Source organism: Hemibagrus wyckioides, linkage group LG10 (assembly GCF_019097595.1).
Source record: "Hemibagrus wyckioides isolate EC202008001 linkage group LG10, SWU_Hwy_1.0, whole genome shotgun sequence".
Lineage (NCBI taxonomy): Eukaryota > Metazoa > Chordata > Actinopteri > Siluriformes > Bagridae > Hemibagrus > Hemibagrus wyckioides.
Window position 1 is genome coordinate 879,826 of NC_080719.1, and position 27,141 is coordinate 906,966.

Consider the following 27,141-nt stretch of genomic DNA (forward strand, 5'->3'; position numbering starts at 1 on the left):
ATTACATTCTGCTGAAATGAACGAAATGAACTCGAAAAATGATCAGTTCATTTTGCTGAACGAGATTCGAAGATCCGAGTCATTAAAATGATCTGAACTTCAAAGATCCGAGTCACTAAAATGATCCGAACCTCCCATCACTAGCATGTAGTGGGGGTAATGAGTAAACAATCCCTGGTTAAAACCGCATTAACACCCAAGAAGAAGAACCGCGCGGCCTGCGGAGAAGAAGAAGAAGAAGAGGAGGAGGAGGAAGAGCGCCATCTGTGGTGTTGTTCTCTTCACCGCTCCTTGATCCTGAAGCGGTCTTTCTGCTCCAAACACAGATCCCGTTAGCGCCATGGACCCTGGGACCACCATCCTGCGGGTGAAGCGGAAAAGAGGCACGGACCCCGCGGACGCGCTGCTGCTCGCCTGTAAACGGGTTAGAGCCGAGTCCGGCACCGCGCAGCCCGAACCCGAACCCGAGCACGCGCGCATCGAAAACTCTGTGTTCAAGCTCGTGACCACGGTCTCCTCACAGGTGATGCTAACTAGCCGACATGCTAATTCCTGACCTAGCTGCTCGTTTAGTCATTTAATTTCAACCGGGCGCGAACTGCTTAAAATAACACCGTATTAAATCGATAAGGAGCTGATCCTTTACCTAGTTAAAAACAGTCAGTTGTAATCTTGGCTAGTGTGCTACTTGACTAGCGTAAGTAAATATAACGGTGTTTTCTACTTATCTGACTAAACCCGCCTAGTTTACACAATATTCATACCTTTTAAGCCTTAATGTCTCTTAGTAATGTAACAAAACAGATATTTGCTTTTTTATGTAACTAATTGGTTTACTAGGTGAGTAATTTGTAATTAAAATGTTAATAACTAGAATATTTGCTTAGTTATAGTTTTTTGATCAGGTGACTGTGTGAGTGATATCCGATGTGTTAAATCTGTAAAATAAACACCTCTCACGTTTAAACACTTTTCTGTGGTCTTTCTTTCCAGGACGCTCCGGTGCAGACACACGTGCGTGAAGCTCTGTCACGTCCACGTCTTGCACACGCCCTGCGTCCGTCTCACGGCAGTTCCGACAGGATCATCGGCGACTTGCGCAACACCAAATGGACCACGAGAAGAGAGGAGCGGTACCGGATCCTGTCCGGCCACCGAGCCGGACTTCCTGCAGAGCCCGGCAAAGATCGAGAACCTGAAGAGAACGCTCAGACAGACACAGAACCTCGCTTGGGAGGCGTGCAGGTGTTTGATATCGTTCAGGAAGACGGTGAGGAGGACGAGAAAGATCCTGAGAAGGTAAGAATTGTTGATGACTAGAGTTCTATGAGAACTGACTAAATGTTGGAGGCGTACGGAACAGTCAGAGGTCAGAAAGAAGTTTTTATCCCCGGTCTTCTCCAGAACATGCAGTCCGACCCTGAGACGATTCTGTGTAACTCTATGAAGATGATACGTGAGAAGTTGAGCGTGTCGACACACGGAGCCGGGGCTGAACATCGCGAGAAGGAGGATGACTACGTTTACGATCTGTACTACCAGGAGACGGCCACGCCCGGCTGGATTCAGGACATCTTATCGGTCAGACCCTACACTGAAGAAGGAGAGCTGGTGAGTGGAGAGATCTTAATAAAATTAGTAAAATGAATATAAACCTGAGGAATTGAAGCAGTCAGACCCAGAAAACTCATTTTGTGGATTATTAAAGAAACAGCTGAGCATCATCTGACACTTGAACTGGTGTTATTGGGTCATAAAAATTAAGAACCAATCAGGATCCGGTATTCAGATGCAGCTCATATAAGAAGGTCTTCCCAGAGGATGGCAGAGTTTGTGACTTATCTATTCCCTAAGCAATTTATTAATTAATACATAAACGTGTTTGCGGTCTTCCAGACCTGTGCAGGTGACTTTAACGTTGTTTAATAAACTATTAATTAGTATCTTATTATCAACAGCAGCACATCATCCCAAGTTTGAGAGGTTTTGAGGAAGCAGGAAGTGTTTATAATGATAAATAAAATGGTTCAGCATCAGTGTTCCATCTGAGTCACGGGATTTAAATCCTCAGGTACCTGATGAGGTCGCTTGGGAGGAAGAAGTGTATGAGGATGAGGATGATGAAAATGCGGAAAGCAACTGGAGGAACGATTACCCAGATGAGGAGGACAGTGACGAGGAGAGTAATGAAGAACGCTATGGAGGTGCGTGGGTCAGGTTCTGGTCCTGTCCTGAGTATCCATTTTTTTTTTTTTTTAAGTTAGCATACATACACACACACACACATACACACAGAGGAACTGTCACACAAACACGTTTCACATCGCCTAAAAAGTTAGAAGATTTACAAAAAAGAACAAACTGATTTGACCCGCGGTGATTCTGAATAACACAAAGGAAATCTTTGCTTTTGGGATTTAAAAATTATTCATTTAGACATGCTTGGGAAATTTTATACTCAAATCTGCTTTATTTGTTTGTTTATTTATTTATTTTTTAAAAACAATAACACTGACACAAAAATGACCGATTTGGATGATGAGTGAGGATGAGGTGTGTTTCTGCAGCTGTAAAATACAGTAGCTGAGAAGATCACAACACAATAATAATCAGAAAACACAAGGACGAATCAGAGTGGAAAAGGTAGATATAGTGTGAATGGAATTCTACTCTCTGATTGGACGAGACATCAGTCACTCAGGATATTACAGGAAGTCCAGTAGGCTGCTTGCATCCTTTAATATGGAATAGTTTGGTTTTCGAAACATTCCTACTTTCTTCTGCTGTGTTTTTAGAGATGGCAAACTAATCTTTACACTATCAGTATATCCAACATCACGCCATATGAACCTCCTTCCTCACAGTAGCACTGAATGAAGTCCATTTTCTTATTTAAAAAAAAAAAAAAAAAGTACAGTAGTTGCAAAAGTATTGGGACACCCGTCCAAATCATTGAACTCAGGGGTTGGACTCGGCCCCTTAGTTCCAGTGAAAGGAACTCTTAATGCTTCAGCTTCATACCAAGACAGACCTGCACAGAGTCCTGACCTCAACCTGAACATCTTTGGGATGAATTAGAGTGGAGACTGTGAGCCAGGTCAAAACTGAGACGTCTGCCTTTACATGCACATGAATGTAATATGGAGTTGTCCCGCCCTTTGCAGCTAGAACAGCTTCAACTCTTCTGGGAAGGCTTTCCACAAGGTTTAGGAGTGTGTTTATGGGAATTTTTGACCGTTCTTCTAGAAGCACATTTGTGAGGTCAGACACTGATGCTGGATGAGAAGGTCTGTCTCACAGTCTCCACTCTAATTCATCCCAAAGGTGTTCTATGGGGTTGAGGTCAGGACTCTGTGCAGGCCAGTCAAGTTCCTCCACACCAAACTCACTCATCCATGTCTTTATGGACCTTGCTTTGGTCACTGGTGTGCAGTCATGTTGGAACAGGAAGGGGTCATCCCCAAACTGTTCCCACAAAGAGCATGAAATTGTCCAAAATGTCTTGGTATGAAGCTGAAGCATTAAGAGTTCCTTTCACTGGAACTAAGGGGCCGAGCCTGACCCCTGAAAAACAACACCTGAATTCAATGATCTGGAGGGGTGTCCCAATACTTTTGCCAATATACGTGTACATTAAATAAAATATATTTACAAAAAGTCAGTCATAAATTTTTTTCATTTGCCAGTATAGTGTATGTTGAAATACGTAAAATGAAAATGGTTTAAAGTGAAGGCAGAACTCCACACAAGAAATAGTTAGGTACAAAATTTCCTACTTGCTGTATACAGTGAGGGAAAAAATGATTTGATCCCCTGCTGATTTTGTACGTTTGCCCACTGACAAAGAAATGATCAGTCTGTAATTTTAATGGTAGGTTTATCTGAACAGTGAGAGACAGAATAACAACAAAAAAATCCAGAAAAACACATTTCAGAAAAGTTCTACATTGATTTACATTTTATTGAGTGAAATACGTATTTGATCCCTTTGCAAGACATGACTTAGTACTTGGTGGCAAACCCTTGTTGGCAATCACAGACGTCAGACATTTCTTGTAGTTGGCCACCAGGTTTGCACACATCTCACATCTCAAGGAATTTGGACCCACTCCTCTCTGCATCCACGACCCATTTTCAATGTCCTGGCTGAAGGAAGGAGGTTCTCACTCAAGATTTGATGGTCCATGGCTCCGTCCATCGTCCCTTTGATGTGGTGCGGTTGTCCTGTCCCCTTAGCAGAAAAACACCCCCAAAGCATAGTTTCCACCTCCATGTTTGACGGTGGGGATGGTCTTCTTGGAGTCATAGGCAGCATTCCTCCTCCTCCAAACACGGCGAGTTGAGTTGATGCCAAAGAGCTGGATTTTGGTCTCATTTGGCCACAACACTTTCACCCAGTTCTCCTCTGAATCATTCAGATGTTCACTGGCAAACTTCAGATGGTCCTGTACATGTGCTTTCTTTAGCAGGGGGACGTTGTGGGTGCTACTGGATTTCAGTCTTTCACGGCGTAGTGTGTTACCAATTGTTTTCTTGGTGACTGTGGTCCCAGCTGCCTTGAGATCATTGACAAAATCCTCCAGTGTAATTCTGGGCTGATTCCTCACCGTTCTCATGATCATTGAAACTCCATGAGGTGAGATCTTGCATGGAGCCCCAGACCGAGGAAGATCGACAGTCCTTTTGTGTTTCTTCCATTTGGGAATAATCGCACCAACTGTTGTCACCTTCTCACCAAGCTGCTTGGCGATGGTCTTGTAGCTCATTCCAGCCTTGTGTAGGTCTACAATCTTGTCCCTCACATCCATGGACAGCTCTTTGGTCTTGACCATGATGGAGAGTTTGGAATCTGATTGATTGCTTCCTTCTGTGGACAGGTGTCTTTCATACAGTTAACCAGCTGAGATTAAGAGCACTCCCCGAGAGTGCTCCTACTGTAATCTCAGCTCCTTACTGGGAGCTCGTTACACCTGGGAGCCAGAAATCTTTCTGATTGATAGGGGATCAAATACGTATTTCACTCAATAAAATGTAAATCAATGTAGAACTTTTCTGAAATGTGTTTTTCTGGATTTTTTTGTTGTTATTCTGTCTCACTGTTCAGATAAACCTACCATTAAAATTACAGACTGATCATTTCTTTGTCAGTGGGCAAACGTACAAAATCAGCAGGGGATCAAATCATTTTTTCCCTCACTGTATCCTGAGTGACAGATGTCTCATCCAATCAGAGGACAAGAATTCCATTCACAAACTATACCTACCTTTTCCGCTTTGTCTGATTCGTGTTTTTGGATTTGTTATTTTGTTTTGCAAATTCTCAGCCAGCGTATTAAAACAATTAAAATGCACTTATCAGGCTGCGAAAAGATGGAGGTTGTTTTTGCGGATCTTAAGAGTAACCTGTACCTGTGTTGTTTCTTTCCTCCAGGCTGTTGGAGTGAGGAACATTCATACAGCCGGAGGAGCTGGGAGCGCTATCAGAGGGAGGTGATGAAGGAGCTGGATGATGAGGAGGAGAAAGAGGACAGAGAAGAATATGATTCTGATTGAGACTGTGTGTGTGTGTGTGTGTGTGTGTGTTTTTACTCCCATGATGATGCAGTGATGTTAGTTGATGCGTATAATCTTGCGGATGTTTTTTTTGCATTGTTTCAGTGAGGTGAGTGTTGCTGTATTTAGTGGGGGGGGGGTTGCGTGTGTGTGTGTGGGGGGGGAGTTGTGTGTTGCGTGCATAAACATTCACAACAAAAGGAGGGGGGGGTTCCTGTAAATATGTATAAACCAAAATTCAGAAGTGTTTATTGAAGCAAAATGTCGAATAAATAAAAGGTCTCTTAATTACACTTAATGAAAGTGACTGAGAATAAAATCAGGAAATCAGCGTACGATATTAGGAACAAAGACTCATGTTCAACACACACACTCCTCTCTAAACAGTGTATCTTCACACATTCCTGATCACACTGCAGTTAAAAACTGGAACCAGAAGTTCCTCTGAATCAGATTCAGGATTTTCCAAAAAGCAGAGCAGGAATAAAGGCAGGAGGACGAGGGCAAGGCAGTGCCTCGTTTACAAAGAAATAAAACGATTGGTTCAGGAGAGTTTAGTGACGAACCTCTCTCTCCGTTCTCACCTGCAGAACCTGATCAAACACCCAACACATGATGTGAAAACACACATTTCTCTTATTAAAAAACAAAAAAAGTAGCATAAGGCTTGTGGTCAAGCGTTTCCCTTTCCAAAACCACACCCACAACTTATTACATCACAAAATAAAATTCTCAACACAAAACACACTGTAAAAAAAGTTAAATCAGGTGAAAATATCTTCAATAGGAATATATAAATAAATATATAATTAATATCTGATTCTTATGTATTATTCATCAGCTGATTAGACACTTTGATTTAGAGCTTTAGATTTTATTGTTTTCTTGCAGATAACTGATTTGTTTTTGTTTAATAATCTTATACTTTGTTGTAATATGAAATTAATTTACTCTGGATTAAACTCGAGATATTTTCACTTGCTCAGATTTTCCTCAAAATATCCAAAACATCTCAAATAAAAGCAGCTAATAAATAACTTCAGGATCAAATCAAGAACCTGTAAAAAGTTCGATTTTCGACACGAAGACTGAGAAATAAGTTCCAGGAAGACGATCAGAAATCCATCAGCTTACATCCTCAATAAGACCCTCACACTTATCCCTGAGAGGAGGACACACCCTGGGTCACATGACTGGCAGTGTCCTGCACTCTGTGTGTGTGTGTAGGTCTCAGACACACACTGAGCTGATACAGCAGTTCTTTCACGATGGATGGAGGATTTAATCCACCGGGTCCATCTCAGTCAGCACGCAGAAACACGTAAACTGAGTGAATCGAGTGACCGAACCTGAAGGAGAGAGGAAAAAAAAAATGATGAGTGTGACCCGGTCCACACGGTGGCTTCTGAAACTTTTCCACTCCTTAACTAGAGAAGAACATTCAAGAAAAAAGTAGATGATTGCAGAGTGATCGGGAAATAAGATTCGATCCATTAAAGTGATCATAAAGATATCATGAGTCCAATGACAGAAGAAATAAAATCACACAAAAACACATTCCTTAGATTTGATATGGATTCCACAGCAATAATCAGGTTATATTCTTGTCAAAAAATCTTTTAAAATAGTTTCTGATGCCTTGAGGCTTCATGTATTAATACTTACAAAATAAGATTTTTGTAGATAATTTTGATATTTTAAAAGATTTTTAGAAATGTGTAAAAAAGTTATTTCTAAAGAAAAAAGCTTTCAAAATATTTAACACTGAACACTGAAGTATTGACATTTTATACAATTTAAAAATATAAAATCAGCAGTTTCTAGTCAGCCTGTAGGACTGAAATACGGGGACACGCCCTTCAGGAACTACTGGAACATCTGCACCAGTGCTTACGTCTTTGTTTTGCACAGAAGATATTCAGGTCTGGGATCAAAGGATGAAAATGAGACGAAAGATCACAACTTCAGCTTTCATTTCCTGATATTCCGGACATTTCTGGAAGACTATCCCGTGGTCATAGAAAAGATATTTATGTTTCAGGAGGGGCAAAAAAAAAAAAAAAAACACTATGGAGATTTGCTGAAGTGCCTGGAGTTCAGATCTGAGAACAAAACATTATGAAATCCTGATCAGTGAAAATGAGAACATTTCCACTCGCATGATACGACGAGAACCACGCTAACAAACACAAGCCCCAGGCTAAGACTCTCAGCTGTAGCCAGTGCAGTCAGACCCAGAGTCGTGTTCTCAGAGTGTTCTCGAGGCGCTGAAACACTCACGCAGCAGTGTGGTGATGAACGGCGGCCGTTTGGACTCGGGGAGATGAACGCCCAGGAAGTAGACGGGAATGCCGGAGAGAGCGATGGCGATGCCGATTAGGGAGTTGAGCGTGTCGCTGTAGAGAGGAACCGCAACCAGGAACACCGTACAGAAGCAGAACACCACGGGGTACACCAACGACAACTGTACACACACACACACAGTTTCTTATTATTATTAAGCACGTAAATCATTTATCCAGTAGAGTTTAGATGAATTGAACCTCATTAAGCTGCTTTTCTATAAATAACCCAGACTTGTGATTAGTCACACACACTTACATCTCCTGCTCTGTCTGTAAAGTGTTGAACATTCTTTATTTCACTTCAGATAGCTGTATATAATCACATAAAACTGAAATAATCTCCCTGCAACTGTATGAGATGTAGTGGAGAACGTGGAGGACAAAAGTCTGAACTTTGTTATAAATTCTTTTGTTTAAATATCTGAATGATCTCACAGAGGACTCATCCTGTAACGTGAGGATCACGTGAAGCTCATCACCTTCAGAGGCCGCGGTCTGTCTGGTTCTTTCCACCGCAAGTAGATCTGTCCGGCGATGGACAAACCGACAAAGAACCAGTAGCTGAAGCTGTAGTAGTTAATCAGCTGGAACACGTCCTGTACGGTCAGGTAGATCAGAGCCATGGCACACTGCAACCACAACAATGATGATTATGTCTGACATCCCTGAGATCAGACACAGAGAAACATGACCACCAGAGGGAGCTAGAGCTCTGCAGCAAAATTCCTGTTCCTGACCTGCTGGACTGGGTCACCTACAGACTCAGAGTGGGGTTTTCTCTTGAAACGCTTGAAGCTCTGGATCTGAGTGATGTTCTTCATTTCACTTTATTATTACAATTATTATGTACAATGTTACAGTGCTACACCACATTAACGTTACAGTGCTACATTCACACTCGGAGTCATAAAGGATTTGATCTTACATTGAAGAGCAGCGCAGGAACAGGCGTGAACCTTTGCACATGGATCATTGATAACGCATCAGGGAGATGACCCTCACGAGCTCCAACAAAAAAAAGCCTGAAACACACACAGGACAAGTCAGGGAATGGAGGCAAAGTTAGTGAAGTTAGTGAGGCAAGTGTGTAGCATGTGGAGCATAGTGTGTGAAACATTTTATCTGTATCTCATGCAGAAAAGTTAGTTCATGTATTCCTGACCTCCAGACTGGACTATTGTAATGCATTACTAGGTGTTTGTCCTGCATCTTCAATAAACAAGCTACAGTCAGTCCAGAATGCAGCCGCCAGAGTTCTTACCAGATCAAGAGAATATGATCATATAACCCCAATATTATCATCCCTGCACTGGCTACCTGTTAAACTTAGAATTGACTATAAATTAGCTCTACTTACGTACAAGGCTCTAATTGGTTTAGCTCCCACCTATCTCTCCAGTCTTCTAACACGTTACAATCCACCACGCTCTTTAAGATCACAAAATTCCGGACTTCTAGTAGTTCCCAGAATATCAAAGTCCACAAAAGGGGGTAGAGCGTTGTCGTATTTAGCTCCTAAACTTTGGAATAGTCTTCCTGACAGTGTTCGGGGCTCAGACACAGTCTCCCAGTTTAAATATAGACTAAAGACTTCTCTCTTTATCCTGACATACATCTAACATCCCATAACCTTGTGCTCCAGTACATCTGATTAAATACACATTATCATCTAGTGCTGCTAATATTATGAACAGCAGCTACGCTAATGCTGTTCCATTGTTTCCCTCCTTCTACCCATCCTGAGGCATCTACTTCTACACTTACACTGAGAGCTGCCCCTACTGGGCCCCTGAATGAGGCCCTTAACCCTCATCTGTATGAATGAGAAACTGCTCTGGATAATGGCTTCTGCTAAATGTCAGAAACACGTGTGTAGTTTGTGTAGCATGTTTTGGTGTGTGTGTGATTCTGTAATGAATCTGACCTGGACGCTGCAATGATAGAGGAATTCAGTCCACCGTAGCAGGACAGAGCCACAGCAATGGGGATTGTCCAACTCATTACACCCAAAGTGTGATCAGCAAATGTCTACAAGAGTGCCAGCATGCACACACACACACAGAGTATTTAATAGTCCCCAAGTGTATAATTCTTCTTACACAACAGCAATTTGCCAGTGAGATGTTTTTTCCATTATTAACGAGCAGCTCTTCATATTTTTCTATGAACAAAATGAAACAGCTCTTTCCCTCAGACACTTCTCTTACAGAAAGGAAACTTCACCATGGCAACAATTACACACAATTTAATTAGTTTATCATGGGACATTGATGTAAGAGTATAAGAGAGAGTGCATTAATACCTTCTGACCAATCAGGAGAAATATCCGAATGTTTGTACTGTACATGTGTTTCTCCAAATATCAGCATGAAATACTAACCAGAACACTAGGGGGCAGTAGATCCTACAGGAAGTGAGTGTGACGTGTAAGGAGCAGATTTGTATATGAACACACTCCAGATTACAGATTAGATAGATTTGATCAGGGTCCAGGAGGTGAAACAGGAAGACGAGGTATTCTTACATGTAAACACCTTCCTGGGATTATAACTGTATAAACGTACCACAGCCACGGCGTCACTGGCCAGGATGGAGCTCATGTCCAGCACGGTGTAGTAGGCCACGTTGGTCAGGATGTAGATGATGGTGACGATGGGCATGGACACGGCGATAGCCAGAGGAAGATTCCTGAAGAGATGAAAAAGCTTTTACTGTAGAAACCACACGTTTATGTAGATCAGGATTTATTTATTTATTGAAAGCATATGAGTGAGTCAGTCCTGTACTGTGGTCACCTCTCAGGGTTCTTGATTTCCTCAGTGACAAAGTTGAGTGTGTCCCAGCCCGAGTAGGAGAACAGGGCGGAGTACAGGGCTAGGGCAATGCCTCCCGGGTCATGAGATGACCCCTGGAAGAAACCCTCAAAGTTTCCTGTGTGACCTTAAAGATGAAGCACATGAGCAATGTTACACTACTGCACAGAGAAATCATTGATATGTGGAACAAAGACCTTCAGGAGTTCAGACTTGTTTTATTTTCTGAAAAGAAATGAAAAGCATCAGGTGGATGAGACACTAAAACACGAACAGAACGTGGTGCTTGTGTGCTGCTGAGACACTCATTTCTGTAACAGCACACTGCTCTCAGTTTACAGATTTAATATAAACTGTATTTATTATTATTATTATTATTATTATGCCCTTCATGCTGCTCATGTGCCTTTAATTGCCCCTCGGGGACAAAGTTTTTTGAATTGAATTGAATTAAATCCTGAAGCTGAGATATTCAGCTGCTCTACAGTCAGAGCTGCTGTTAGAGAGAACTAATCAACACCTTCTGACCAATCAGAGTCCAGATCTCAGCAGCTGAGACAAAAAAACTCTGGAACACCAGTGATGGGTGATGTCTCACCCTGACACAGCTTCACCAGGCCTGTAATGATGATGACGATGAGCGCCAGAACTTTAGCGTAGGTGAAGATGTCCTGCACTCTGGTGCCCCACTTCACATACGCTGCGTTAATGAACGTCAACAAACCTGGAGAAGGAGAAAAAATAAATAAAAATCAGCCTCAGCAAAATAAAACACGCCGGTGGAACATCATAACATTCCTACAGTTTAGCGTTCTTTTCCTTCCTCACATGTAGAATTATTATACTTTAAACTGGATGGTTTAATAAGGCACTGTTTATCGAGTGTAACCCCTGGGTTAAAATATCTTTACTTTCCCACTGGACAGAGACTAAATGGAATAAGCGACTCACAGATGCAGGCGGCGGCGATGAGGCGGGAGGCGGAGTACGGTGACTCGCAGGTGGGGAACAGCGGCTGCACCAGGTAGTTGGCGAAAGTGATGGCGATGATGGCCTGGCTGGTGGGCTCGATGATGAGGAGCGACGTCCAGAGACGGATAAACGCCAGGAAACCTCCGAACGACTCCAGGATGTAGGCGTAACTGGCACCTGACTTGGTGATGGTGGTTCCCAGTTCAGCGTAACACAGAGCGCCGACGACGGAGAAGATTCCCCCAAAGGCCCAGATGACCAGCGACAGCCCGTAGGAGGTGCTGTACATCAGCACACCTTTGGGAGAGACGAAGATCCCAGAGCCGATCATGTTCCCCACGATGAGGCTGATGCCGTTCAGGAGCGAGATCTCCTTCTTCAGCTGCATCTTCTCTCTGGACTGAGACGCTTCTGTTCCTCCAGAGCGCTGTCTGTTTAATACACCAGAACCTGAACCGTTCTCCATTCTGTCTTTGAGATGGTGGAGGAACAAACACTGCAACCTGCTTCGATCTGGAACACAGACAACAGTTTATTTATTTTTCATTAAACTCCTCAGTCTGAGGATCGTGAGTTCTGGTGCTGATCCATTTCCCCATAACACACACTCGGACTGTCTCACAATCAAAAGTCTGATAATAAAGAAATCAAAAAATAATACGGTGTTTGATCAATAAACAATGTATCTATCAACCAATCAATACACTGCAGTACTGTGTGTGTGTGAGAGGTGTGGTGTGTGTGTGAGGTGTATGTGTGTGTGTGGTGTGTGGTGTGTGTGTGTGAATGTGTGTGTGTATGGTGTATGTGTGTGGTGTGTGTGTGTGAGACGTGTGTGTGTGTGAGGAGTGGTGTGGTGTGTGTGAATGTGTGTGTGTGTGTATGGTGTATGTGTGTGGTGTGTGTGTGAGGAGTGGTGTGGTGTGTGAGAGTGTGTGTGGTGTGTGAGAGTGTGTGTGGTGTGTGCGTGTGAGGTGTGTGTGTGTGTGGTGTGTGTGTGAGGTGTGATTATGTGTGTGTGACACGTGTGAGGTGTGTGTGATGCGTGTGTGTGTGGTGTGATGCGTGTGTGGTGTGTGTGTCTGGTGCGTGTATATACACTATATTGCCAAAAGTATTGGCTCACCCATCCAAATAATCAGAATCAGGTGTTCCAATCACTTCCATGGCCACAGGTGTATAAAATCAAGCACCTAGGCATGCAGACTGTTTTTACAAACATTTGTGAAAGAATGGGTCGCTCTCAGGAGCTCAGTGAATTCCAGCGTGGAACTGTGATAGGATGCCACCTGTGCAACAAATCCAGTCGTGAAATTTCCTCGCTCCTAAATATTCCACAGTCAACTGTCAGCTGTATTATAAGAACGTGGAAGTGTTTGGGAACAACAGCAACTCAGCCACGAAGTGGTAGGCCACGTAAACTGACGGAGCGGGGTCAGCGGATGCTGAGGGGCATAGTGTGAAGAGGTCGCCAACTTTCTGTGGCCTTCAGATTAGCTCAAGAACAGTGCGCAGAGAGCTTCATGGAATGGGTTTCCATGGCCGAGCAGCTGCATCCAAGCGCAATGCGAAGCGTCGGATGCAGTGGTGTAAAGCACGCCGCCACTGGACTCTAGAGCAGTGGAGACGCGTTCTCTGGAGTGACGAATCGCGCTTCTCCATCTGGCAATCTGATGGACGAGTCTGGGTTTGGCGGTTGCCAGGAGAACGGTACTTGTCTGACTGCATTGTGCCAAGTGTAAAGTTTGGTGGAGGGGGGATTATGGTGTGGGGTTGTTTTTCAGGAGCTGGGCTTGGCCCCTTAGTTCCAGTGAAAGGAACTCTGAATGCTTCAGCATACCAAGACATTTTGGACAATTCCATGCTCCCAACTTTGTGGGAACAGTTTGGAGCTGGCCCCTTCCTCTTCCAACATGACTGTGCACCAGTGACCAAAGCAAGGTCCATAAAGACATGGATGACAGAGTCTGGTGTGGAGGAACTTGACTGGCCTGCACAGAGTCCTGACCTCAACCCGATAGAACACCTTTGGGATGAATTAGAGCGGAGACTGAGAGCCAGGCCTTCTCGTCCAACATCAGTGTGTGACCTCACAAATGTGCTTCTGGAAGAATGGTCAAAAATTCCCATAAACACACTCCTAAACCTTGTGGACAGCCTTCCCAGAAGAGTTGAAGCTGTTATAGCTGCAAAGGGTGGACCAACGTCATATTGAACCCTATGGATTAGGAATGGGATGTCACTTAAGTTCATATGCGAGTCAAGGCAGGTGAGAGAATACTTTTGGCAATATAGTGTATGTGTGTGATGTGAGATGTGTGTATGATGTGTGTGTGTGTGTGTGATGTGTGTATGTGTGGTGTGTGTGTGTTGTATGTGTATGTGAGATGTGTGTGTGTGTGTGTGTGATGTGTGTGTGAGATGTGTGTGTGATGTATGTGTATGTGAGATGTGTGTAATGTGTGTGTGTAATGTGTGTGAGGTGTGTGTGTGTGTGTGAGATGTGTGTGTGAGATGTATGTGAGGTGTGTAATGTGTGTGTGTGTGATGTGTATGCGAGAGTGTGTAATGTGTGTGATGTGTGTGTGAGAGTGTGTATGTGATGTGTATAATGTGTGTGTTGTGTGAGATGTGTGTGTTGTGTATGTGTGATGTGTGTGTTGTGTGTGTTGTGTGAGATGTGTGTGTTGTGTATGTGTGATGTGTGATGTGTGTGTTGTGTATGTGTGATGTGTTGTGTGTGTGATGTGTGTGTGTGGTGTGTGGTGTGTGTGTGATGTATGTGTATGTGAGATGTGTGTGTGTGTGATGTGTGGTGTGTGTGTGATGTGTGTTGTGTGAGATGTGTGTGATGTGTGGTGTGTGTGTGTGATGTATGTGTATGTGAGATGTGTGTGTTGTGTATGTGTGTATGTGATGTGTATGATGTGTGTGTGAGGTGTGTGTATGTGTGATGTGTGTATGATGTGTGTTGTGTGTGGTGTGTGTGTGATGTGTGTAATGTGTTGTGTGTGGTGTGTGTGGTGTGTGTGATGTATGTGTGTGTAATGTGTTGTGTGTGGTGTGTGTGGTGTGTGTGTGTGTAATGTGTTGTGTGTGGTGTGTGTGGTGTGTGTGTATGATGTGTTGTGTGTGGTGTGTGTGTGTAATGTGTTGTGTGTGTGATGTGTATGATGTGTTGTGTGTGGTGTGTGTGTGATGTATGTGTATGTGAAGTGTGTGTGTTGTGTATGTGATGTGTATGTTGGTGTGTGTGTGGTGTGTGTGAGATGTGTGTGGTGTGTGTGAGATGTGTGTGTGTAATGTGTGTGGTGTGTGTGAGATGTTGATGTGTGTGTGATGTGTGTGTGTGTGATGTGTGTATGTGAGGTGTGTGTGTGTGTGATGTGTGGTGTGATGTATGTGTAATGTGTTGTGTGTGTGATGTGTTTGATGTGTGTGTGGTGTGTGTGTGATGTATGTGTATGTGAGGTGTGTGTGATGTGTGTGTGTATAATGTGTGTGTGATGTGTGTTGTGTGAGATGTGTGTGGTGTGTAATGTGTTGTGTGTGTGATGTGTATGATGTGTGTGTGTGTAATGTGTTGTGTGTGTGATGTGTATGATGTGTGTATGTGAGATGTGTGTGATGTGTGTGTTGTGTGAGATGTGCGTGTTGTGTATGTGTGATGTGTGTATGATGTGTGTGTGATGTATGTGAGATGTGTGTGAGGTGTGTGGTGTGTGTGTGTGATGTGTGTGTGTGATGTATGTGTATGTGAGATGTGTGTGTTGTGTATGTGTGTATGTGATGTGTATGATGTGTGTGTGAGGTGTGTGTATGTGTGATGTGTGTATGATGTGTGTTGTGTGTGGTGTGTGTGTGATGTATGTGTGTGATGTGTGTAATGTGTTGTGTGAGATGTGTGTGTTGTGTATGTGTGATGTGTGATGTGTGTGTTGTGTATGTGTGATGTGTTGTGTGTGTGATGTGTGTGTGTGGTGTGTGGTGTGTGTGTGATGTATGTGTATGTGAGATGTGTGTGTGTGTGATGTGTGGTGTGATGTATGTGTAATGTGTTGTGTGTGAGATGTGTGTGATGTGTGGTGTGTGTGTGTGATGTATGTGTATGTGAGATGTGTGTGTTGTGTATGTGTGTATGTGATGTGTATGATGTGTGTGTGAGGTGTGTGTATGTGTGATGTGTGTATGATGTGTGTTGTGTGTGGTGTGTGTGTGATGTGTGTAATGTGTTGTGTGTGGTGTGTGTGGTGTGTGTGATGTATGTGTGTGTAATGTGTTGTGTGTGGTGTGTGTGGTGTGTGTGTGTGTAATGTGTTGTGTGTGGTGTGTGTGTATGATGTGTTGTGTGTGGTGTGTGTGTGTAATGTGTTGTGTGTGTGATGTGTATGATGTGTTGTGTGTGGTGTGTGTGTGTAATGTGTTGTGTGTGTGATGTGTATGATGTGTTGTGTGTGGTGTGTGTGTGATGTATGTGTATGTGAAGTGTGTGTGTTGTGTATGTGATGTGTATGATGTGTGTGTGAGATGTTGGTGTGTGTGTGGTGTGTGTGAGATGTGTGTGGTGTGTGTGAGATGTGTGTGTGTAATGTGTGTGGTGTGTGTGAGATGTTGATGTGTGTGTGATGTGTGATGTGTGTATGTGAGGTGTGTGTGTGTGTGATGTATGTGTATGTGAGGTGTGTGTGTGTGTGATGTGTGGTGTGATGTATGTGTAATGTGTTGTGTGTGTGATGTGTTTGATGTGTGTGTGTGTGTGTGTGTGTGTATGTGTATGTGTATAATGTGTGTGTGATGTGTGTTGTGTGAGATGTGTGTGGTGTGTGATGTGTGTGTGTGTAATGTGTTGTGTGTGTGATGTGTATGATGTGTGTGTGTAATGTGTTGTGTGTGTGATGTGTATGATGTGTGTATGTGAGATGTGTGTGATGTGTGTGTTGTGTGAGATGTGCGTGTTGTGTATGTGTGATGTGTGTATGATGTGTGTGTGATGTATGTGAGATGTGTGTGAGGTGTGTGGTGTGTGTGTGATGTGTGTGTGTGATGTATGTGTATGTGAGATGTGCGTGTTGTGTATGTGTGTATGTGATGTGTATGATGTGTGTGTGAGGTGTGTGTATGTGTGATGTGTGTATGATGTGTGTTGTGTGTGGTGTGTGTGTGATGTATGTGTGTGATGTGTGTAATGTGTTGTGTGAGATGTGTGTGTTGTGTATGTGTGATGTGTGATGTGTGTGTTGTGTGGTGTGTGTGTGATGTATGTGTATGTGAGATGTGTGTGTGTGTGATGTGTGGTGTGATGTATGTGTAATGTGTTGTGTGTGAGATGTGTGTGATGTGTGGTGTGTGTGTGATGTATGTGTATGTGAGATGTGTGTGTTGTGTATGTGTGTATGTGATGTGTATGATGTGTGTGTGAGGTGTGTGTATGTGTGATGTGTGTATGATGTGTGTTGTGTGTGGTGTGTGTGTGATGTGTGTGGTGTGTGTGGTGTGTGTGGTGTGTGTGATGTGTGTGTGTAATGTGTTGTGTGTGGTGTGTGTGTGTAATGTGTTGTGTGTGTGATGTGTATGATGTGTTGTGTGTGGTGTGTGTGTGTAATGTGTTGTGTGTGTGATGTGTATGATGTGTTGTGTGTGTGATGTGTATGATGTGTTGTGTGTGTGATGTGTATGATGTGTTGTGTGTGTTGTGTATGTGATGTATGTGTATGTGAAGTGTGTGTGTTGTGTATGTGATGTGTATGTTGGTGTGTGTGTGGTGTGTGTGAGATGTGTGTGGTGTGTGTGAGATGTGTGTGTGTAATGTGTGTGGTGTGTGTGAGATGTTGATGTGTGTGTGATGTGTGTGTGTGTGATGTGTGTATGTGAGGTGTGTGTGTGTGTGATGTATGTGTATGTGAGGTGTGTGTGTGTGTGATGTGTGGTGTGATGTATGTGTAATGTGTTGTGTGTGTGATGTGTTTGATGTGTGTGTGGTGTGTGTGTGATGTATGTGTATGTGAGGTGTGTGTGATGTGTGTGTGTATAATGTGTGTGTGATGTGTGTTGTGTGAGATGTGTGTGGTGTGTAATGTGTTGTGTGTGTGATGTGTATGATGTGTGTGTGTGTAATGTGTTGTGTGTGATGTGTATGATGTGTGTATGTGAGATGTGTGTGATGTGTGTGTTGTGTGAGATGTGCGTGTTGTGTATGTGTGATGTGTGTGTGATGTATGTGAGATGTGTGTGAGGTGTGTGGTGTGTGTGTGTGATGTGTGTGTGTGATGTATGTGTATGTGAGATGTGTGTGTTGTGTATGTGTGTATGTGATGTGTATGATGTGTGTGTGAGGTGTGTGTATGTGTGATGTGTGTATGATGTGTGTTGTGTGTGGTGTGTGTGTGATGTATGTGTGTGATGTGTGTAATGTGTTGTGTGTGGTGTGTGTGTGATGTATGTGTGTGATGTGTGTAATGTGTTGTGTGTGGTGTGTGTGTGATGTATGTGTGTGATGTGTGTAATGTGTTGTGTGTGGTGTGTGTGGTGTGTTGTGTGTGGTGTGTGTGATGTATGTGTATGTGAAGTGTGTGTGTGTTGTGTATGTGATGTGTATGATGTGTGTGAGATGTTGATGTGTGTGTGGTGTGTGTGAGATGTGTGTGTAATGTTGATGTGTGTGTGTGTGTGTGATGTATGTGTATGTGATGTGTGTGGTGTGTGTGAGATGTTGATGTGTGTGTGATGTGTGTGTGTGTGTGATGTGTGTGTGAGATGATGTGTGTGTGATGTGTGTGTGTGGTGTGTGTGTGTGTTGTGTATGTGATGTGTATGATGTGTGTGTGAGATGATGTGTGTGTGGTGTGTGTGTGTGATGTGTGTGTATGTGAGGTGTGTGTGTGTGTGATGTGTGTAATGTGTTGTGTGTGGTGTGTGTGTGATGTATGTGTGTGTAATGTGTTGTGTGTGTGATGTGTTGTGTGTGTGTGAGATGTGTATGATGTGTGTGTGAGGTGTGTGTGTGAGATGTGTATGTGTGTGAGGTGTATGTGTGATGTGTGTGATGTGTAATGTGTGTGTGGTGTGTATGTGATGTGTGTATGTGAGATGTGTGTGTATGTGAGTGTGAGGTGTGTGTGTGAGATGTGTATGTGTGTGAGATGTGTATGTGTGATGTGTGTGATGTGTAATGTGTGTGTGGTGTGTATGTGATGTGTGTATGTGAGATGTGTGTGTATGTGAGTGTGTGAGTGATGTATGTGTATGTGATGTATATGTATGTGAGATGTGTGTGTGTGATGTGTGAGGTGTGTGTGTGTGTGTGTGTGGTGTGTGTTATGTGTGTGATGTGTATGTGTGTGTGGTGTGTATGTGATGTGTGTGATGTGTATGTGTGTGATATGTAAAGTGTATGATGTGTATGTGGTGTGTGTGTGTAATGTGTGTGATGTGTATGTGAGATGTGTGTGGTGTGTGTGATGTTTATGTGTGGTGTGTTATGTGTGTGATGTGTAATGTGTGTATGTATGTGTGTGTATGTGTGTGTGTATGTGTGCATGTGTGTGTGTGTGTATGTGTGTGTGTGAGATGTGTGCATGTGTGTGTGTGTGTGAGATGTGTGTGTGTGTGTGTGTGTGTGTGTGTGTATATATGTGTGTGGAGTGTGTGTGTGAGGTGTGTGTGGTGTGTGGTGTGTGGTGTGTGGTGTGTGGTGGGTGAGGGGTGGGTGAGGGGTGGGTGAGGGGTGGGTGAGGGGTGGGTGAGGGGTGGGTGTGTGGGGTGGGTGTGTGGGGTGGGGTGTGGGTGTGGTGGGGTGTGGGTGTGGTGGGGTGTGGGTGTGTGGTGGGGTGTGGGTGTGTGGTGGGGTGTGGGTGTGGGGGGTGTGTGGTGGGGTGTGGGTGTGGGGGGTGTGTGGTGGGGTGTGGGTGTGGGGGGTGTGTGTTGGGGGGGGGTGTGTGAGGTGTGTGTGGGGGGGGGGGTGTGTGAGGTGTGTGTGTGAGGTGTGGGTGTGTGTGGGGGGGGTGGGTGTGTGTAAAGAGAGTTTAAACAGGTGCTGATTCCACAACAAAAGAGATGTTTTTTTTTACACTTCTTTGTGTTTCTCAGTAACGTGGAACAAACTCATTTTTCTCTTATTAACTTAGACAGAATAAAGAGAGACTGCTGAGGGAAAGACTGTTTAGAGCTGATAGAGAGAGAGAATAAAGAGAGACTGCTGAGGGAAAGACTGTTTAGAGCTGATAGAGAGAGAGAATAAAGAGAGACTGCTGAGGGAAAGACTGTTTAGAGCTGATAGAGAGAGAGAATAAAGAGAGACTGCTGAGGGAAAGACTGTTTAGAGCTGATAGAGAGAGAGAATAAAGAGAGACTGCTGAGGGAAAGACTGTTTAGAGCTGATAGAGAGAGAGAATAGAGAGAGACTGCTGAGGGAAAGACTGTTTAGAGCTGATAGAGAGAATAAAGAGAGACTGCGCACACACACACACACTCTCTCCCACACACACAACCCCCCCTGCTGAGTGTTTCACTGGGAATTTCAGATCAGCTTCAGCCTGAGAGCTCTGGTGTGTTCTGTAAGAGGAAAACCAGTACCATGCTGTTAAATGATTAAACACAGACGTCTGATCTGCTGCCTCGGGGCTCACACAGCGCTGATAACACTCCTCAGAATAGACCCTCGGACAATCTTGTTCTGACCTCTTCTGATTTAATCACACACACACACAACTAATCCAGATTACATAAAACCACTTCATTACACACTTCCGTGTTAAAGCTCCAGGAGCTGAATTTATTTTTTACCTTCTAAAACACTTTCTGTAAAGTTTTAAAGACATTACTGTGTCTGGAAAAACAAATATCCTGCTAAAATAAAACATTGTGACGTTCCTGTTATTCTGAATCTCTTCTGTGCCGAATCCCAAACATCTGCAGTCCAGCCGTATAAAGCCCTGGTGCATGAAGAGCGAGTTAACGTCACCATGGAAACTTTGTGACCGTCACCGTGGTTTTGACCTTGTGCTCAGCTCAGCTGGAGAGTGTGTGTGTGTGTGAGTGTGTGTGTGTGAGAGAGTTTCATGCCCTTGAGGTACACGGTTGTTTTCTTGTTAGTTCAGTGACTTTGTTACAGGCATCTGTTTTTTGTTTTTTTTTGCTACTCAGAGTGTAAACCATTAATACACACCTCATTAACTGTAAATCAAAATAACTGCTGTTTTTTATAAAGTTTGAAGAACTAAAACCAGGGAAACAGGATCTACAGAAACAGCAGGGTTTATTGACACTAGAATATTGAGGCAATTAGGAGAATGTGTGGGTGTGTCCTAACATGCAAATTAGGACACGCCTCCACATCCTCCTGCAACTCCTAATTGCCTCAATACTGCAAACTTCAGCCATCTTAGTTAACTAACTAGCTGTTAGCTGAGAGTGTTTTTGGTCATCACAGCAGCACAAACTTATTGCCATGACAACCACCATTTGTAGGCCACAAACATAGTTAGCTAGCTTAGCACGCAAACAAATAAAATGCCCAGGTAGCACCCGGTCATCCTCTAACCTGAGACACAACCGGTTCAAATCTCTGGAGCGGATTTTATTTACTGACATCACAAACTGGGCTTTTATGAAGCTCCGCCCCCAAATCAGCTTCACAAAAATGGACAGAATAGAAATAGAAAATAAATGTGACTTTAGCTTAAGTGATAAATTTGATAACTGGCAAAACAACTGAAGTGGAATTCGAAGAGCTAAATAAAAATAAATAAATAAAATTAGTTTTTAGGGAAACTTTGAGAAATGCAGAGTTTTGCCAGAAATTGTATGAAAAAACTATTTAAAAAAAACTATTTATTACAATTAAATACATTAATAACTAAATAAATGTTCATCACCATGTAAAAAATTTCTGTAAAGGTGCAATAGGACAGCATGTGATTCAGCATCTGAAAAAATGACGAAGCAACCCATTATTTATTTATAATTAGATGGTGATTTATTATTTATTTATAATTAGATGGTGATTTATTATTTATTTATAATTAGACGATGTACAAGAATCACATGACCCTTATTTTACACGTGGTACGTGAGGGTCTGCAATTTCCTCACCACAATCTGCACAATCAGCTGTTTACAAACTTCAAGACCCTTCAGGCCCTGAAATTAACAAAAATATATGAAAATATTTTTAAAAAAAAAGTATTTAAAAAAAACCCCAGCTGCTGTCAGAAAGCCAACAAGATATAAACAGAAAGAGAAACATGCTGATTTGAGAACAATCTGGCAACCCGCAGAGATCTAGCGATAAATCCGAACGCTGGCAACCTCCTTTGTTGCATTGCGGGACACAAACACCCTAAAACATCAAGTTTAACGATTACAGACACTTAAATCTGTTTAAACAAGAATACGTTTATGAGAAGATCTGATTTTGGATGTAAATGTGAGTTCATTAGGCGGAGCTGAGGGATTCCATGGGTTCATCAGCTGAGAAGATCACAAGCTTGTTTTTTTCCCCCACAGAACACATTAGTCTTAAACCCCATGTCCTGATCCGAGATCCTGACTCAGAAACAAATCAGTCATCAGACCTGATTAAACATCAGAAACTTCGAATTCCATCAGGATCTAATCTGACCCCAGCTCGTGCACAGGTGCTCAATTTCCTCTAAAATTAACCAACCAACCGACCGAACACACACACACACACACACACACACACACACACACACACACTAAACCGTAAACAGCCTTTTAAATGTCATATCCTGTTTATGACAGGAGAGCAGCTAACTCACAGGAAATGTGAGTGCAGCAGAACAATGTAAACACTGTAATATGAGCAGGATGTGATTATTATCATCTAAAGGGTAAAAAAGTCTTAAAGTTCTGCATTCCGACATGACAAGTAAAACCTCAGGAGCTGACTTTATGGATCTCTCTCTCTCTCTTTCCTTTTTATTTCTAATAAAAACGTGCTCACCTCGTCCCGTCCTCCGCCTCTCAGCTGGACCCGAGCTCCCGAACAGCGAACACACCGAGGAGCATCCTCCTCACACACTCCACACACTCCTCACACACTCCTCACCACAGCGGACACAGGGACAGGGCTCACGTGATACCGGTAACTCCTGCGGTCACGTGGCTCTCGCGCGCTTTAATAGCGTAATCAGCCAATCAGAATTCACTCACGTTTCCTGCGTCATGATTTCGATTGACTCGTGAATGTTAGTCTTCATTAACACAGGGCTGTGACTCGAGAAAACTGATCATGTGTGTGTTGCAGTGTGTGTGTTGCAGTGTGTGTGTTGCAGTGTGTGTGTGTGTGTACATTTTCTTCCTCACGTGTGTTATATACTAAATAGTGATGCTGAATTATCATGCACAGCTTGATGCCACATGTTTTATTATTATTATTATTATTATTATTATTATTATTATTATGGGGCATCATGTCGTGCAGGCTAAACTAAATTTTGTTATCAGTTAAATCTAATCTTAGCTTAAAACTCAAGAATTTAAAACATCGTTTTAACTGTAAAACCATGTATTTGTGCTGAAATTCCTTGAAGAACCAATCTTTAACTAAGTAGATACAAATCAATGCTAATAGTCCAGGTTAGAAATATTTGTTGTTGAAAATGTGATGTTTTTATTTCTGATCTGCCAACAGCCCCCTGACTGACCCCCACCCCCCCAACTGTGGTATCTGTGACTGTTGTGGGTCTGTGTGTGTAATTCTGGGTGTTTCTGGGTGTTGGGATTATGTGGTGTGTGTGTGTGTGTAGGATCTGAACTCTTCTGTACTGCAGTATGGAGTGGATGAGGTTCTTGGTATCCTGGTGATGGTAAGAAGAGCTGCTCTGAGCATTCTCCTTTGTGATGCTGATCCCAGGGAATGAAACTGTGAGTAACACGAGTGCAGAGGTGAATGTGATGGTGTGATTCAGAAGATTTCCTCAGTGATCTGCAGAGTACTGTGTGTCCTGTCTGTGTGTAAGCGTGTGTGTACAGATGTCCAAGTCCTCAGGAGTGAGCTCTGATGAATATTTTGTTTTGTATCAGGTGCAGATGATTGTTATGCAGGACATGTTTCTGTGCGTTTGACTGCTAGAACATCTACCCATTTCTGATAATGCTATGCTATCTGTAGAGCTGGATTTAAATATTGTTTTATTTATTCTTTATGGGATATTAGTTGGTTGTGCGATATAGTGTTTATATTCTATAATGGGAGAATAATGTGTTGACCTTTGGGTTGATTTTAGAGACTATAATGGATCTGAGTTGTAGAAATGTAAAGAAATGTTTATTTTCTAGTCTCTGCTCCTCTGTGTGATGTGAAGATGATGTAAAGCTGTTGTTTTGACTCACTTTGTGGTTGGTTTATTGCTTTACAGTGTGCGTTGGCTGTGTACGACCTTTTTCTACCCATGCGGAGAAGTTTATTATCTTCATGGTGTTTATGGAGTCAGGGTTCGGTGTGTTTGCTTAGTCGAGTGGTGAATTTATAGTTTTATAATGTTTCTACTAAACTGCTGGTTTTTTGAAGCAGAGGTGGGGTTTGATAGCTGTGCTGAGGAACAGTAGATCAGAGAGTCTGAGTGGGTTCTTTCCATAATACTTGTTCAGTACTAACAAATACACTATATTGCCAAAGGTTTTGGAACACCTTTCCAAGTCATTGAATGCAGGCATTCCAATCACTTCCATGTACACAGAACAGGACTGTCCTGTACAGAGTCCTGACCTCAACCCCATAGAACACCTTTGGGATGAATTAGAGTGAAGACTGCAAGCCAGACCTTCTCATCCAACATCAGTGCCTGACCTCACAAATGTGCTTCTAGAGGAACGGTCAAAAATTCCCATAAACACACTCCTAAACCTTGTGGAAAGCCTTCCCAGAAGAGTTGAAGCTGTTATAGCTGCAAAGGGCGGGACAACTCCATATTACACCCTACGGATTAAGAATAGGATGTCATCAAAGTTCATGTGCTTGTGAAGACAGATGTCCCAAAACTTTTGGCAATATAATGTATCTCATCTCTCTGACTGGGTTTGTATTAGAGTTGGTTACTGAGGTCATATTGTTGAAGGTTTGGGTCATCATGTCCTCCTCATGTCCTGATATTTGCATCTTTATAAAGTGGTTTATTTGATTAGTGATACTGGAATCTGAGCAGGTTGAGCAGAGGTTATTTATTTGGAGTATTTTTATGGCTGCTGCTGTTTTGCCACTGAGATCCAGGAGATGGTTTATCCAGCGTTGGAGATCATTATTCATGTTGCTCAGCAATGGGTTCAAATTTTAACTGTATGTGTTTATACAGCTCTGACAGCTGTGCTGTGGGGACGAGGTATAGAGACTGTACTGGAGTTTTATAGTGAGGGGAAGTGAATTCATGTGGATTTGTGTGGATATGGTTCAGTTAACTGAGTAATGGGAAAGTTTGGAATACTTTTGATTCTGTGCATAGTTTTATGGGTTTTGTGAAAAGAGGAAAATGTCATCACTGTATAAACAGAATAAAGATAACACTGTATAGAGAGAGAGAGAGAGAGAGCAAGAGGGAGGGAGGGAGGGAGGGAAGGAGGGAGAAAGAGAGAGAGAGAGTGGAGAGAGAGAGGGAGGGAGGCTGGGGAGAGAGAGGGGGAGAGGGAGAGAGAGGGGGAGGGGGGGGGGGAGGGAGGGAGAGAGAGAGAGAGAGGGAGAGAGAGAGAGAGCGAGAGAGAGAGAGAGTGGAGAGAGGGAGAGAGAGAGAGAGTGGAGAGAGATGGTGTCAATAGTGCCTCTGTGTAATTTTCTGTTATTAGGTCATTAGTGAAAGCTGTGAATTAGTGATGAAGTGGATCCTCAGTAATCAGTAAGTTCTCTGAGTGAAATTGCCAGTTTCAGGTTTCTCTGTGGATTTCTCAGTGTGGAGCGTTCTGAATGCTGAATGTAGATTTTAAAAGAAGTGATGTGGATCAGGTTGCAAATGCTGGTGTAATCTGATTTTAATAGATCCAGATTAATGTGGGCTGATGGTGGATGGTTCTATGAAGAACCTTTAACATTAATGGAACATTTCCATTGCACAAAAGGTTTGTTCTTTCTATAGAATCTAAAAATGTTCTTCATGGCACTAAGAACAAAAGGGGGGTTCATTTAAGAACCATGTTCCAATATGTTCTTCTGGGAACCAAAATGACTCTTCTTTAGCATCACTACAAAAATTCCTTTTTGGTTCTTCCTTTTTTTTTAAGAGTCTTTCTTATTATTAGTGTCTGTGTTGATCTGTGATATCAGAGTGAGAGCTTAGGTGAGTGTTTCAGAAGTAAAAAATAGCAGCAGGATGATGTAATGATGTTTAAGGAGTCTCACATCCTCCACCATCATACGTGATGTTTATAAAGATAAAACGAAGAAGTGGGGAGGTGATGTAGAAAATATATATATTCCAGAAATATCAGTATTGAAATTACAAGTTGTGTGAGCAGGAGCTTCATTCTTGTTATAAAACCTAAATCACACCTTCTAACGAAATCTGCTTCTCTTTATCCCATTAAGATAAGATAAACCTTTATTCGTCCCACAGTGGGGAACTTTAACTGTCTGTTAGGACCCATGGCTCCAGATAATGGCTCGTTTATCACTTTGTGTTTCCTCTCACGTGAGAAATAAACCTGTTATTCCTGGATTGGTTTTAAACTGACCTTAAGGATGAGGGAGGAATTCCTGACCAAAGCTTTAAGCACTTTTCTAAGCTTTGAAGTGAAACCTTTGATCTTCTTTCAGCACACAAGCATAGACTTGCAGATTGTTTACTGTCACACACTCACTTCAGCTCTGTCCAGACTCGCTGGCCAGATGATTAGATGATAAAACACCAGATCGGTCAGTACAGACTTCATCTAGGAGCAGGATTGAGTAACACTCCACGTTTTAGCATTACATTTAAAGTCACCTGATCTTAGCATGCTAATTCAATTAACAGTGAAGGTACAGCTACAGTTCATCTATCAGTAGCTATGCCTGTTATTAGCTACAAGCTCCACCCCTTCTGTACTGTGCATGATGGGTTTCTCAGTAACATGTTCCATCATGCATAGTACAGTAGGGGCGGAGCTTGTAGGAAAGTTTTAAAGCTCTGACTGTTCCATAGCACTGACACTGGAGACTCCTTCCATTCCTGAACCAGCTGTTTCTATAGAAATGATATCGTATCAGAGTGAGTGCATTAATTATTAATAGAACTGTTTTCTGCTGTCAGAGCTGCCGTTAGAGAGAATTAATCAACACCTTCTCACCATGTCTCAGCTTTCTGATCTCCAGCCAAAGCACATGAACTTCAGACAGCGCATTCACGTGATGCTCTATAACATGAGTGACGAATTTGACACATTCGCATAAAGCAAGTTCAACTGGACGCTGCACTCGATGGTCTTCCTGGAGAGAAACCATGTAATTAGAGCGAGAGTGTGAGGAGTCGTGA

At 42.8% G+C, this 27,141-nt stretch overlaps 2 protein-coding genes across 2 annotated transcripts; one reads left to right on the plus strand and one right to left on the minus strand.

Annotated features, from left to right (window-relative positions):
• Nucleotides 1-220: 220 nt before the first annotated feature.
• Nucleotides 221-5,683, plus strand: slc7a6os (solute carrier family 7 member 6 opposite strand). Its single transcript, XM_058401292.1, has 5 exons — nt 221-523; nt 994-1,299; nt 1,405-1,611; nt 2,072-2,204; nt 5,432-5,683. Exons 1-5 carry the CDS (start codon nt 341-343, stop codon nt 5,551-5,553), a joined length of 951 nt encoding a protein of 316 aa, XP_058257275.1. The 5' UTR covers nt 221-340; the 3' UTR covers nt 5,554-5,683.
• A 91-nt stretch (nt 5,684-5,774) lies between these two features.
• slc7a6 (solute carrier family 7 member 6) lies at nt 5,775-22,807 on the minus strand. Its single transcript, XM_058401291.1, has 10 exons — nt 22,647-22,807; nt 11,663-12,196; nt 11,310-11,435; nt 10,694-10,838; nt 10,463-10,586; nt 9,823-9,926; nt 8,824-8,920; nt 8,378-8,527; nt 7,834-8,017; nt 5,775-6,902 (listed from the first exon to the last, which is right to left on the minus strand). Exons 2-10 carry the CDS (start codon nt 12,147-12,149, stop codon nt 6,835-6,837), a joined length of 1,485 nt encoding a protein of 494 aa, XP_058257274.1. The 5' UTR covers nt 12,150-12,196; nt 22,647-22,807; the 3' UTR covers nt 5,775-6,834.
• Between the last annotated feature and the right edge of the window lie 4,334 nt (nt 22,808-27,141).